Source organism: Staurois parvus, unplaced genomic scaffold (assembly GCF_062004578.1).
Source record: "Staurois parvus isolate SC_StPar_1 unplaced genomic scaffold, SC_StPar_1.0 ptg000072l, whole genome shotgun sequence".
Taxonomy (NCBI): Eukaryota; Metazoa; Chordata; class Amphibia; order Anura; family Ranidae; genus Staurois; species Staurois parvus.
The window spans coordinates 693,916-708,389 of NW_028317868.1; the positions used below are offsets into that span (position 1 = coordinate 693,916).

Below are 14,474 nucleotides of genomic sequence, written 5' to 3' on the forward strand. Positions count from 1 at the left end.
CGCTCCTCTGTACCTCGCTGCCCGCATAATACCGACCCGGCCTGTCTGACCACGCATACCGTACCCGACCATCCATCCGGTTTGGATCAGACCAGTGTATCTGTCTGCCTCTTCCAAAGTAGATTCCGTTCCTGCACTCCGCTGTCAGTATTCTCTACCACCGCAGGACGCACTGGGGGGTTGCGACCTGGTCTCAGTCTGCACCAAGTCCATCCCCACCATCAGGGGTCCTGGTGAACAGCAGGCTGGGACTTAGACCCCGCGCCCTGAGAGCGTCCGTGCGGTGGGCTGCTAGAGACTCTGCCAGGCGGCTTAACACTATCATTCCCATACCCACCACTGAGATGTGCCCCTCCCCCTGACACCATGTGGGACAGCAGAGCCTGGTGCTGTCTTAGTGGGTGTCACTGGGAGGACAGAGAGAGCTCAGCGGACCTCCTATACACAGACCAGGACGTGACATGCACATTGGGGTGCCTACATAGGAACACAGTGATCCCACACGTTACATATCAGCGCACACGCCGGAGGGAGAGCAATGATTGGAGCACCAGTGCTCCTGTGTAGCTCTATACTGATGACCTGGAGGGGCTATTAAAGCGTTCCAAGTGCACACAGTGTTACGGCTTGACATGTTGGGATTTCCTCGGCACAACCTCATCTTTTATATTTCACCAGAAAATAGGTCATGAATTGCATTTATGTGCTCAGAAATAAACGTTACTATATTGTTCCTGAAATGTTGCCTTTCATAAACTGTTGTGCTAATATCATGTAACATAGAAAATGACAACTCCCAACATTGGATTATATAGGGTGTCTGCTATCAAAGAATACATCAGATTTGGGGTTTAGTGATCTTCAGGAACAAAATGATTTTTAAAAGGTGTAAACAAGAAATAAAAAATATGTAAAAATGTCCCCAGGACTCCATGGACCCCTTCATTCCACGCCGTCTTCAGGAACCGGGAAACCACAGAGAAGCCAAGTGTCCCCCGACTTCCTCTCCAGGCTGGGATGTCACTCTGGTCAGGTGCCACCTACAGGGGAAGAAGCAGACTGCACCGGCCTACATCTGCTCTATGCTTTGTCTGATCAGGATGGCGGCCATTTCTCCCTGAACACAGAGCGCCGTAAACACGAGGTAAACGTGGTGCAGCATTGAGCCCCATCCAGCTGTAGTGTAGACTTTGACAGGCTGCAGGCAGCGGGGCTGGACGCTGTACCTGTGCCTACCAGGTGTATTATAATGCCAGCATTGCACCCACAGGGGCCGGACCCCCCATGTACAAGGGGCCTAAGAGATACCATCAGCTTGTGTCCCATTCCACCAGACTCCTAGAACTGGAAGAGGACATTTTTGGGGGGATGTGTTGTAGAAGAACCCAGACCACGGTATTGTGCGGTGAAAATATCACCCAACTTTATTCATCATATATATGTGACACTTTAACAACAGAAGGAAAGAGATAGATTGTTTACATTTCAAGGATCTATTTATAACATTTATATAATCGATGCTAAGAAACTGATTAACAGATGACACGCCCCTCATTAATACCAGCCCCGCCCACTTATGTAACCCTCTAAACATCCAAATCCCTGTAACTTCCCAGAAGACACTTTCATCTTTTATCCATAACAAGCTGATTGGGTACAAGAGAACCCCGAGCCCCTCCTGCTCATTCCCACACAACAAGTCCATGTCACCATCTACAAGGTGAGAGGACCTGAAGGAGAACAAGACCATGACCACCAGGACCATCGCCTGACTGAAGCCATGCTCACATTTCTTTCTAATGCTGCTTCTATGGTCTACTCAGATACAGATTTGGCAGATGTACATTCGTGTCTTCAAGGAGCTGATCAAACATGATCTGTGCTTGACCATCTTTTCTGGGGTCCAGAGGTGACATTAGGGGTCTGATAGACCTCTTGTGTTTCTGTAAAGAAGATCTGTGACCAGCAATATGTTATCACATGCGAGGCTATTAACCCCCTATATGGCAATAATAAAGTTCAGAGAAAGAAAAGTGTAAAGTAACACACTGTAAATGAAAAAACACACAAAACACATTTTAAAGCCCCCAGTTCCCGTATACATGAGCAATTGCCAGGGTTGGGTGCGGTTATGTAGGAAAACATCAATCACACTACACATTGTACATATCTCTGCACACACCAGAGGGAGAGGAATAACTCTAGGGCCATCATTCATGGTTCACTATATAAACTGATGACCTGTAAAGGCTTTTAAAGCGTCACCTATGGACAATATTTGGTACTGAAGTTTGTCACCATTTCACAAATACACACAATTTTTAAAGTTTTACATGTTTGGTATCTATATACTTGATGCCAACCTCATCTTTCATATTTCATCAAATTGGGTCATATATTGTGTTTTTTTATGCATTAAAATGATCTTTAGTGGGTTTTTTTTACAGAAAATGTGCATTTGACAAAAAGCTGTGCTAATATCCTGTGACATAGAAAATGGCAACCACCACCATTATATTCTCCAGGGACTCTGCTTCAGAAAATAAAACATGTTTGCGGGTTTAAAGTAATCTTCTGTTTTAAAATGTGAATTTTATCATGTGCATAAAAAAGCAAAGCCGCCATATTACTCAACCAAGTTCCAACTAAACCCATCCAACAAAATGGATCCCACTTCCCCCCACCCAGGTGACTGCTGGAACTCCTTTACCTTGTGTAGATATCCCCTTCTGAGATCCTCATGATCTAATATAAATGTACAACACTCTCTGACACCAGTTTGTAGACTCCGCCTTGATCTTCCGAGAGATAGTCAGCTGCCATGCAGTTCTGTGACACCACCTTAGGTGATGGAGCCACTTCTGCTGTCAGCTCTGCTATACCATCAATGGTGTCATTGGTTATCTGATCCATGACTCCAGTACACCGGTTCATCTTACTTATCTTAGATTACTTAGATTCCCCATCCCGTCTATGAAGGGCTCACTGCATAAAACATCTCCACTCCAGAGAAAATGTTTCTTCTCACTGGAAGGCCAGGGGAGTATTGGGAGAAATTGAGGCTTTCCCTTACAGATATGGGGGAGGGGCAACATAACCTAAAGTACAGCTATGGGTGGAATTGAAGGGAAGCCATTTTAGGGCGCTCCTTCCACACAAGAAGCAAATGTTATCTGGAAGGACTAGGAATCCATTGGACCAATGGGGATTAAACATTCTGCAATACATTGAGACACCATGAAATGTTACTGGCCTGTGATTGGCTCTCCTATTGTTAGTGAAGTGAGACTCCCCTTGTCGGTGTCATTAATGGAAAGAAACCATGTGAAATGTTTCCCCCAAATCCAAAAAGGTGACCCCCTTGGGTAGGTAGCCATCCTACTATTCCTGATATGAGTTTGTAGTCCCTGCTACTACCGGAAACATGCGGGCGATCATTTACACCTTTTACAGCAGGACAGTAAATATCAGAACACAATTCAAACATCAGACCAACAGCAGGAAGTCTGCTAACTGAATGTGTAATGCAATCTGTCATTAGCATTCCCAGAGTTCCCTCTGCAACATAGTTGTATCAGCTGTTGGTCCTGTCTGTACATCTGTTATTTTCCCGCCTTCTGTATCAGGGTGACAACCCTGATCATTCTGCAGGAACATTACACAGCAGCGTTGTCACCCTGTACAGGGAAGTCTTAGATAGATTATAAGTAAGACACACAACAAGTAAAGTCCAACTTCAGCTAACGCTTCTACAGCAGTTACAGCAACAGGTTCTCTATAAGGTCCAACCCCCCATATGAATGACAACTGACAGTTGTGAGCACCCCCAGCAGTGTTATAGGATTTGCCCCGACCCCTCCAACTGCCATTTTTCCCAAAAGACTTGGCCTTCTACAGGAAGTAGACAAAAAATATCTACTGGGAGGGACAACAAAAAAATAAAACAATAAGAGACTCGGAAAAACAAAGCCTGCTCTGCTAATGACAGATTTCATTATTAATGTCATTACTGATTTTGCCCATAGTTACACTTTGGTGCCAACGTTGTAATATTTCCAGGGAGAAGAAGTTTTCTTTACAAACTTTCCACCAAAAAGAGATGTGTGCACTCAGAGTGATTATTGTGAACCCCAATCAGAGGAATGTCAGTCCCCCGGAAGAAGTGGTAGGAATATGACCGCACACTCAGCACTTTGTAAGTTCAGATCTCTGGCAGTTGTATTGTGTGATTAGTCTATGGAGAGGAGTAATAGCTGGAAAGAGAAAACATGGAACAAGGATTTCTGATCTTCACCTGATGGAATCCCATTTGGCAGAACCACATGGAACACAAGTGGCCAGCTGGGCTTACGTTTTACTGCTGAATACATCCCCTAAATCAGCAGTAACTCAGTATTGGAAGGCCTGCATCAGCTTGGGATGTTGTTTTCTCACTGAGCAGAGACTTCTTTCTAGCTGGTGTCACAGCCGCAGACCTGCCTGAAAGGTTGTCACCCATGAGATGATATCCTACAACCTCACAAACACCCCCTTTCCTCTCTCTAATCACAATCTCATCACCTTCACAGTCTCCTCATCTTCAAACACTTATCCCTCCAATCAGCAATCACCTGCAGAAACCTTCACAACTTGAACCCTTCTCCTTTCCACTCTGCAACTGACCAACTCTATGACAGAATCTCTCCCCTGTCCTGCCCTGACCTGGCCACTGCTGTCTACAACAGTTCACTTTCATCCACATTAGACTCACTTGCTCCTCTAACAACATGAAGCATCAGGTCCCGACCATTACAACCTTGGCAGACTGACAACACCAGAGATCTTAAATGACAGTCGTGTGCTGGAGCGATTGTGGCGTAAAACCAAATCTCAGCAAGCATTCACCCGATATAAATCTGCTTTCTTCACATACAATTCCTCCCTCCATGCTGCCAGACAAGCCTACTTTGTCACTCTCATCAATAGCTTGTCATCCAGTCCTCATCGTCTCTTCTCTACTTCTAACTCTCAACTTTCTCCACCTCCACCCAGTACCTCACTCACTGCTCACGAGATTGCAAATCATTTCAAAAACAAGATTGATGCAATTCATAGGGGCATCTCCACTGCACAGACATCCATCCCACTTAGCATACCTTATACGAAACCTCCCTCAACACTTTCCTCTTCTGACCTTCCTACTACCAAAGAGGTCAACAAAGGTTTCTCAGAAGCCCGTCTCACTACCTGCCCCCTGGATCCTGTCCCCTCACAACTACTACGGTCACCCTCTTCTTCCATCCTATGCTCCCTCACTCACATCTTCAATCTCTCCCTCTCTACTGGTGCCTTCCCCTCCCCTCTAAAGCATGCGCACATCACCCCCATAATTAACAAGCCCTCCCTGGACCCCACCAACCTGAACAACTTAAGACCCATCTCCCTGCTGCCATTTACCTCTAAACTCCTAGAACGCTTAGTCCACAATCGCCTGAGCTCCCACCTCACTGACAACAACCTTCCTGACCCTTTACAGTCTGGCATTCCCTCACTACACTCCACTGAAACTACCCTACTAAACCTCACTAATGATCTACTAACTGCTAAAACCAATGGCCACTACTCCGTACTCATCCCAACCAATGGCCACTACACCGTACTCATCCCAACCAATGGCCACTACTCCGTACTCCTCCCAACCAATGGCCACTACTCCGTACTCCTCCCAACCAATGGCCACTACTCCGTACTCCTCCCAACCAATGGCCACTACTCCGTACTCCTCCCAACCAATGGCCAATGGCCACTACTCCGTACTCATCCCAACCAATGGCCACTACTCTGTACTCATCCCAACCAATGGCCACTACTCTGTACTCATCCCAACCAATGGCCACTACTCCGTACTCATCCCAACCAATGGCCACTACTCCGTACTCATCCCAACCAATGGCCACTACTCCGTACTCATCCCAACCAATGGCCACTACTCCGTACTCATCCCAACCAATGGCCACTACTCCGTACTCATCCCAACCAATGGCCACTACTCCGTACTCATCCCAACCAATGGCCACTACTCCGTACTCATCCCAACCAATGGCCACTACTCCGTACTCATCCCAACCAATGGCCACTACACCGTACTCATCCCAACCAATGGCCACTACTCCGTACTCATCCCAACCAATGGCCACTACTCCGTACTCCTCCCAACCAATGGCCACTACTCCGTACTCCTCCCAACCAATGGCCACTACTCCGTACTCCTCCCAACCAATGGCCACTACTCAGTACTCTTACTACTCGACCTCTCTTCAGCTTTTGATACAGTTGACCATCCCCTCCTCCTCAAAAAATTCAACTCTTTTGGCCTCCAAGACTCTGCTCTCTCTTGATTCTCCTCCTATCTATCGCAGCGCTCCATCAGCGTTACCTATAACTCTGACTCCTCCTCTCTACTCCCTCTTTCTGTAAGGGTCCCTCAAGGTTCCGTCCTTGGACCCCTACTCTTCTCCATCTACATCTCCTCCCTTTGTCACTTGATAAACTCCCACAGCTTTAAGTACCACCTCTATGCTAATGACAAACAAATCTATCTTTCTACCCCTCATCTCACCCCTTCAGTCTCCTCCTCACCTCGCCCCTTCAGTCTCCTCCTCACCTCGCCCCTTCAGTCTCCTCCTCACCTCGCCCCTTCAGTCTCCTCTCGCATTACTAACCTACTAAGCGACATATCGGCATGGATGTCACTCCACTTCCTCAAACTCAATCTTTCCAAAACTGAGCTCTTAGTATTCCCTCCAGCCTGTGCCCTCTTCCATGACTTCTCCATCAAGATCAATAACACAATCATCAGTCCCTCCCCTCATGCCAGGGTACTAGGTGTAATCCTAGACTCCCATCTGTCCTTTCAGTCCCAAATACAATCACTGTCCAAATCTTGTAGACTTCACCTCCACAACAGTTCCAAGATATGGCCGTTCTTAACCTCGGAAACCACTAAGCAACTTATTCACTCCCTTGTTATATCTCACCTTGACTATTGTAACTCCCTCTTCATTGGCCGACCACATTGCAGGCTATCCCCTCTTCAGTCTATCATGAAGGCTGCTGCCAGACTCATTCACCTTACTAACCATTCTGTATCAGCCACCCCTCACTGCCAATCCCTCCACTGGCCTTCACTCAGTGTCCTCCACCCCTCTCTGCCAATCCCTCCACTGGCCTTCATTCAGTGTCCTCCACCCCCCTCTGCCAATCCCTCCAGTGGCCTCCATTCAGTGTCCTCCACCCCCCTCTGCCAATCCCTCCACTGGCTTCCCATTGCCCAACGGATAAAATTCAAAACATTAACAATAACATATAAAGTCATTTATAACTGCCCCAAATTACATCACCAATATTGTCTCCAAATATCACCCAAACCCAACCCAAATCCTGTATAATAATAATAATGAGAGGAGATGAAATGTGGAAAGAAGGCATTGTTAATGGGAGAGGAGATGGAACATGTAATGAGAGGAGTGGACAAGGTGGGCTTAGCTGGAGACCTCAAGCCTGGCTGATGATGTATCAATAGTCAGAAGAACCTGGAATGGACTCTCCCACTGAGGCTTCAGAGACTTGGCAAGATAATAGACCCCATCCTAGTCTCTGGTACTGAGGCAGTGCTTGTCATGTATTACCTCAGGATCCAGAAATGAAGAAAATGCTTGGAAACACAACTCAGTTGGTGAATCATGAAAATGCATTACATGTTCATTCAAAGCTCCATAAAAAAAGATAAAGATGAGAATCATGAGGGAAGCTGTTCAATTATTGATGCTTATCTTAAAAAAATTGTCAAAAGATAAAATATTCAAATCCCTTCTAGTTGTGTATTGATGGAGATAAGCACTAAACTCAGTTCATCCAATCATTACATTCCAGTTTGCTCAGATTTTAGTTTGTTTCTTTTAAGGTAACATTTTATCTTCTCCCTTCTTCTCTAGGTTGTGGGATGACATTGGGGATGTGAAACTAACTTGTGGCACCTGAAACTTCTTTAATATCTCTTTTCTTCCAGAATTTAATCTATGCAGAAATTTGTGAATCCTCCGGTGATAGATTAGACCGGCATTAACTGTAAACGTTTTGTCACATTTAGAGCATTAATTTGGTTTCTCTCCAGTGTGACTCCTCTGGTGTCTGATAAGATGTGACTTCTGTGTAAAAGCTTTATCGCATTCAGAACACTGATATGACTTCTCTCCAGTGTGAACCCTCTGGTGTGTGATAAGATCTGACTTTCCTGTAAAAGCTTTATCACATTCAGAACACTGATATGGCTTCTCTCCAGTGTGAATCCTCTGGTGTCTGATAAGATGTGACTTCCATGTAAAAGCTTTATCACATTCAGAACACTGATATGACTTCTCTCCAGTGTGAATCCTCTGGTGTGCGATAAGATATGACTTCCGTGTAAAAGCTTTATCACATTCAGAACACAGATATGACTTCTCTCCAGTGTGAATCCTCTGGTGTGTGATAAGATGTGACTTCTCTGTAAAGGCTTTATCACATTCAGAACACTGATATGACTTCTCTCCGGTGTGAATCATCTGGTGTCTGATAAGATTTGACTTCAGAGTAAAAGCTTTATCACATTCAGAACACTGATATGGCTTCTCTCCAGTGTGAATCCTCTGGTGTGTGATAAGATGTGACTTCTGTGTAAAAGCTTTATCACATTCAGAACACTGATATGACTTCTCTCCAGTGTGAATCCTCTGGTGTGTGAGAAGACGTGACTTCACTGTAAAAGCTTTATCACATTCAGAACACTGATATGGCTTCTCTCCGGTGTGAACTCTTTGGTGTATTATAAGGTCTCTCTCGCTTGTAAAAGTTTTGCCACATTCAGAACAATGATATGACTTCCCTCCATTGTGAACCTTCTGGTGTGTGATATATTTTCTCTCCATTGTAAAATCTCCAAACAAGAAGTAGTATGAAATGACTCCTCTTATGTATATGTGGTTTGGACTTTATTGTAAAGCCATTGTCACTTCCAGAACACTGAAATTCCTTTTCTCCTGTTGTCCTCTGAGGCTGGATCAATGTGGAAGAGGATCCAAACCATGACTTTTAGAACACAGATTTGACTTGTATCCCGTGTGAATCCTCCAGTGAGCTGCAATAAAGACTTTCAGTCAATTAAGACACCCCTATGTCTTGTTTTCCATGTGACTCAGCTATATTCATGAAGATCAACATGACCGAAAACTTGGTTCATCAATCTACCTGTAGAGAAAGAAAAAAGAATTCTATATAAAGGGCTACATAAAGTTGATTTCTATTTTTAATGTTCATTACTAAATATATCTTATGAATAGAAAGAATATGTACAGCATTATCTACAGTATTTTTTTCATCAAATAGATTGTATTAATAAAGTTTGTAAGTGCGCACAGTATTCCCAACATTCAGCCCAGACAATGGAGTCATACATTCTCATGTATAGGCAGTTGTGGCACTGTTACAGATCATACAGAACAATAACTTGCTTTGTCTATGGTGTCACTTTTACCTTTTATAAACAAATGAACAGAGAAAAGAAGAAACAACCTAGAACAATTCAGCTGTACACGGCAAGTAACTCCCCCAGTACATACATAGATAGCTGACACCGATCAATGACGCCTGTGTCTACAGGATCATACCCCAAGTATGGGTCTCCAATGTAGTCACCATTCAGTAGGTTACAACTGGTTCGTTCTCCTTCTATGGGGCTAAAAAAGCTAAAGCTTTCAAAACCTATGATGTTAATGTGGAAATCACCTGCTCAATCCACTGGTGTCTGCTGGGAGTTTGAGATGATAGCCAAGATCGGGATATTTTTTGTGGTCAAGCAGCCTCACTATTGCTATATGACTTGTAATAGGAGGAGGTGTAAATAATTCCTCCTCTATTGAGACCAAGAGGCACACCCGAGGAATATTGAACACCAACATTACAATACTGGTCATATCGTTCCACTTTTTGAATAATTTTGGACATCTCCAAAACATGTGTATCAAATCCCCGACATCACCACATTTGGGGTCATAAGGGGAAATCCCTCCTGTCCTAGCTGAACAATTGGGCTGGAGTCCTGAAAGATCTATGCAAAAGAAATGACTAAGTTTCTGTGAAGAGGACAGAGAGATGAGAGGTATGGAGGTCACAATCACCTCCCACCACTCTCTATTATTTTCTCTGTTTCCCATTTCTTTCTATAAGTCTTCGGTAAGAGTCAAAAGACGGGAATAAATAGATGAGAGATCATGCCTTTCCCACTGGTGCCATCTGAAGCCCATTAACAAGTGTGAGAGTGATGTGAAATCTGTATCTGATGGAAGTAGCAACCGATGGATGGGATCTAATGTGTCTACTAAGTCCCACCTGGTAAGATGTTGAAGTTGGGCAGCTATAATATAAAGTCTAACATTTGGTATTGCTAGGCCTCCTTGGTCTTCACCATACTGTAGAGTAGTGAGTTTGATTCTAGCTGACGGCTTCTTCTATATGAGTTCCCCAAACTGGGAGTCTATACTGGAGAACCATTTACGAGGTGTCCATATGGGAGAATTGTGGAGTATATAGAGGAATTGTGGGGTCCATATCTTCTCTTGTTCATAGATTTTATTGGAAAGAGATAATAGTTTTACAAGGAGCTCATAACAATGTGATTGCAGGACTCACCAACAGTAAGTCAGAAGGGGTACAACCCTTAGAGGTAACGTACAGGTTGTAATTTGTACACTACAAATAATATCTTCATACATTAAAGTGGAGTTCCAGTGAAAATAAAAAAAAATAAAAGTCAGCAGCTACAAAAACTGTAGCTGCTGACTTTTAAAAGACGAGCACTTACCTGTCCCTCGATCTCGTGGTGTCCTCCCCGCAGCTCGTTTCACCGGCCGCCCTGTGTTTCCAGTGCCGGCATCTTCAGTGTGGGCACCCAGCTGTGACTGCTTGCGGCTTCACATCCGGGTGCCCACTGAGCATGTGCGAGTATCTCTGTGCTTTGTGAATGGTCCTGTAGTCTTCTAGGACCTTTCATGTGTCCCAGAAGACTACAGGGAGGGAGGGAGGGTGGGGGGGGGGGACAACTTCCACTTCTGATCACCTAGGTGATTGCAGTAGAAGTGGGAGCGGGTACCTGTCAATTTCGGTTACCCCCCCAAAAGGTGCCAGTGGGGTCCTTAATCACTTGCCCACCAGGCACTTATACCCCCTTCCTTACCAGGCCAATTTTCAACTTTCAACGTTGCCACACTTTAAATGACAATTGCGCGGTCATGCAACATTGTACTCATTTTTATAATTTTTTTTACACAAATAGAGCTTTCTTTTGGTGGTCTTTACCCCCCGCTGGGTGTTTTATTTTTTATGCTATAAACAAAAAAAGAGCAAAAAATTAAAAAAAAAAAGTTTCTTTGTTTCTATTATAACATATTGCAAACAGGTAATTTTTCTCCTTCACTGATGTGCACTGATATGTGGCACTGATGAGGCGGCACTGATAGGTGCCAGTGGGGTCCTTAACCACTTGCCTATCAGGCACTTATATCCCCTTCCTTACTAGGCCAATTTTCAGCATTGTCGCACTTTAAATGACAATTGCGCGGTCATGCAACATTGTACTCAATTGAAATTTTTATCTTTTTTTCTTTACACAAATAGAGCTTTATTTTGGTGGTATTTACTCCCTGCAGGTAATTTTTCTCCTTCACTGATGTGCGTTGATGAGGCTGCACTGATAGGCAGCAAGGATAGGCAGCACTGATGGGCACTGATAGGCAGCACTAATGAGGCGGCACTGATAGGTGGCACTGATGATGGGTACTGATAGTTGTCACTGATTGGCAGCACTGCTGGGCAAAGGTGGGTGGCACTGCTGTGCACTTGTGGGCGGAACTGGTGGGTGGCGCTGCTGGGCACCAATCCTCAGGGCACTAATCATAAGTGCCCTGATGATCCATCCTCTGACAACTGCTGGCAGTACCTTCCTCATGCTCTGACAGCGTGAGGAAAGTGCAGTCGAGAACCGGCAACTGCAATTCCCGATGACCAGCGTGTCATAGGACACAGCGATCATGGAGATCGCCAGGTTCATGCCCCCGGGGTCATGCAGGAGAGCGCATTCTGGGAGGATATCATATGAGATTTCTACATGGCAAATAATTTCCTAGCAGGTGTAGTAGAGTCATAGAAATCCAACAGACCCAACAGTCATGACATGCATGCTGCTGATTCTGTGTCATTGAATCACTCATTGAAAGGGGCGTGTTCAAAATAATAGCCGTGTGGAGTTCTATTAGTGAGGTCATTCATTCTTTGAGAAACAGATGGCAATTATTGCCCTTATTTAAGGAAGGAAGGCAGCAAATGTTGGACATGCTGGTTACAGTGCATTTCTCTCTGAAATTCTGAGGAAAATGGGTCGTTCCAGACATTGTTCAGAAGAACAGCGTACCTTGATTAAAAAGTTGATTGGAGAAGGGAAAACATATAAAGCAGTGCAGAAAATGATTGGCCGTTCAGCTAAAATAATCGCAAATGCTTTAAAGTGGCAACCAAAACCTGAAAGATGTGGAAGAAAGCGAAAAACTACCATTGGAATGGATGGAAGAATAGCCAAAATGGCGCGGACTCAGCCAACAATCAGCTCCAGGAAGATGAAAGAAGGTGTGACGTTCCCTGTGAGGACTGTTACAATTAGAAGACGCCTATGTGAAGCCAAGCTATCTGCAAGAAGTCCCCGCAAAGTCCCACTGTTGGGAAAAAGACGTGTGCTGAAGAGGATACAATCTGCCAAAGAGCACATTGACCGGCCTAAAGAGAAATGGTGCAACATTTTGTGGACTGATGAAAGTAAGATTGTTCTTTTTGGGTCTAGTGGGCGGAGACAGTTTGTCAGACGACCCCCAAACACTGAATTCAAGCCACAGGACACTGTGAAGACAGTGAAGCATGGTGGTGCAAGCATCATGATATGGGGATGTATCTTATACTACAGTGTTGGGCCTATTTATCGCATACCAGGGATCATGGATCAGTTTGAATCCATCAGAATACTTGAAGAGGTCATGCTGTCTTATGCTGAAGAGGAAATGCCTGATCACAGGGGCCAGAAGTTGGGGGACTCCATGCAACACAGATGTACAGCAGTTCTCAGAAACAGTGCGACTACAACCAAATATTCATGAAGTCATTCAAAGGAAAGCAAAATCTTCAAACATTTCTCAGTTTATATATTTTTTTAGAGGAACAACACAAATTTGATGTATTTTTCTTCATGTTGTGATTTGGAATAGAATGTGTCGTGTTCCCAATGCATTTGTGTGGATGGAAATAAAAGCTATTAGAAGGATTTTCAGCTTTAGTCACTTTTTCCAACACACTGCTATTATTTTGAACACAACTGTATATGGGATGAAGTGTAAGGTGGTGGAGCTGGTAGCTGTGTATATAAAGGTGGAAATCAAACCTCTGACATGGGGGTCACATTTACATATGTTATGTGACGGTAGGCAGGTGAAATCACCTGCTTGCGATAGGAGTCCCAGAGTGGCTGGTCCAGCTCCATAGTGTTGGTGCCCAAACCGGATGGGAGCTGGCGATTTTGTAACGACTTCCGACAGTTAAATAAAGTTACAAAGTTTGACACCTACCCCATGCTGAGGATAGATGAATTAATCGACCGTCTGGGAGCAGCCCGGTACATGACGACGCTCGATTTGACCAAAGGATATTGGCAGATACCCCTAGCTGAGTCAGCAAAGGAGAAGACTGCATTTGGAACCCCAGAAGGTTATTCCAGTATAGAAGAATGCCGTTCGGGTTACAGAATGCACCGGCCACCTTTCAGCGCAAAATGGATCAAATTCTTCGCCCCCATCAGAAGTATGCTGCAGCTTACCTGGACGATGTGATTGTCCATAGCGCAGATTGGGCCTCACATTTGCCAAAAGTTCAGGCTGTACTAGACTCAATACGGAAAGCTGGGTTTACGGCCAACCCAAAGAAGTGTATGATTGGACAGGAAGAGGCCAGGTACACCATTGGGAGAGGAGTAATAAAACCCAAGATCAACAAAGTTGCAGCGATAGAGTTGGCCACGCCCAAACAACAAGAAGCAGGTACGGGCTTTTCTAGGTATTGCTGGCTACTATTGGCAATTCATTTCCCATTTTGCTTCTCTGGCAGTGCCCCAACCAACTTGACAAAAAGGAAGGAGTCGGTCGTGGTTAAGTGGTCCCCGGAGGCTGAAGCAGCATTTCAGTCTTTAAAAAGGGCCTTATGTAGCCAGCCAGTTCTATACTCACCAGACTTCTCAAAAGACTTTGTGGTCCAGACGGATGCATCCGATGTTGGCTTAGGAGCAGTGTTGTCCCAGGTTTGGAAGGGGGAGGAGCACCCGGTAATCTACCTGAGCAGAAAGCTTAAGTCTCACAAGGAAAATTACA

The 14,474-nt window shown here is 44.7% G+C and overlaps 1 protein-coding gene across 1 annotated transcript in view; it reads right to left on the reverse strand.

The window, feature by feature from the left end:
* Positions 1-1,396: 1,396 nt before the first annotated feature.
* The window catches only part of LOC149469380 (uncharacterized), a 33,554-nt gene continuing 20,476 nt past the window's right edge, over positions 1,397-14,474 (reverse strand). The window contains exon 2 of the mRNA XM_089669335.1: positions 1,397-9,264. Coding sequence (XP_089525461.1) covers positions 8,133-8,945 — 813 coding nt within the window. The 5' untranslated portion in view covers positions 8,946-9,264 and the 3' untranslated portion in view covers positions 1,397-8,132. The remainder of the gene's footprint in view (positions 9,265-14,474) is intronic.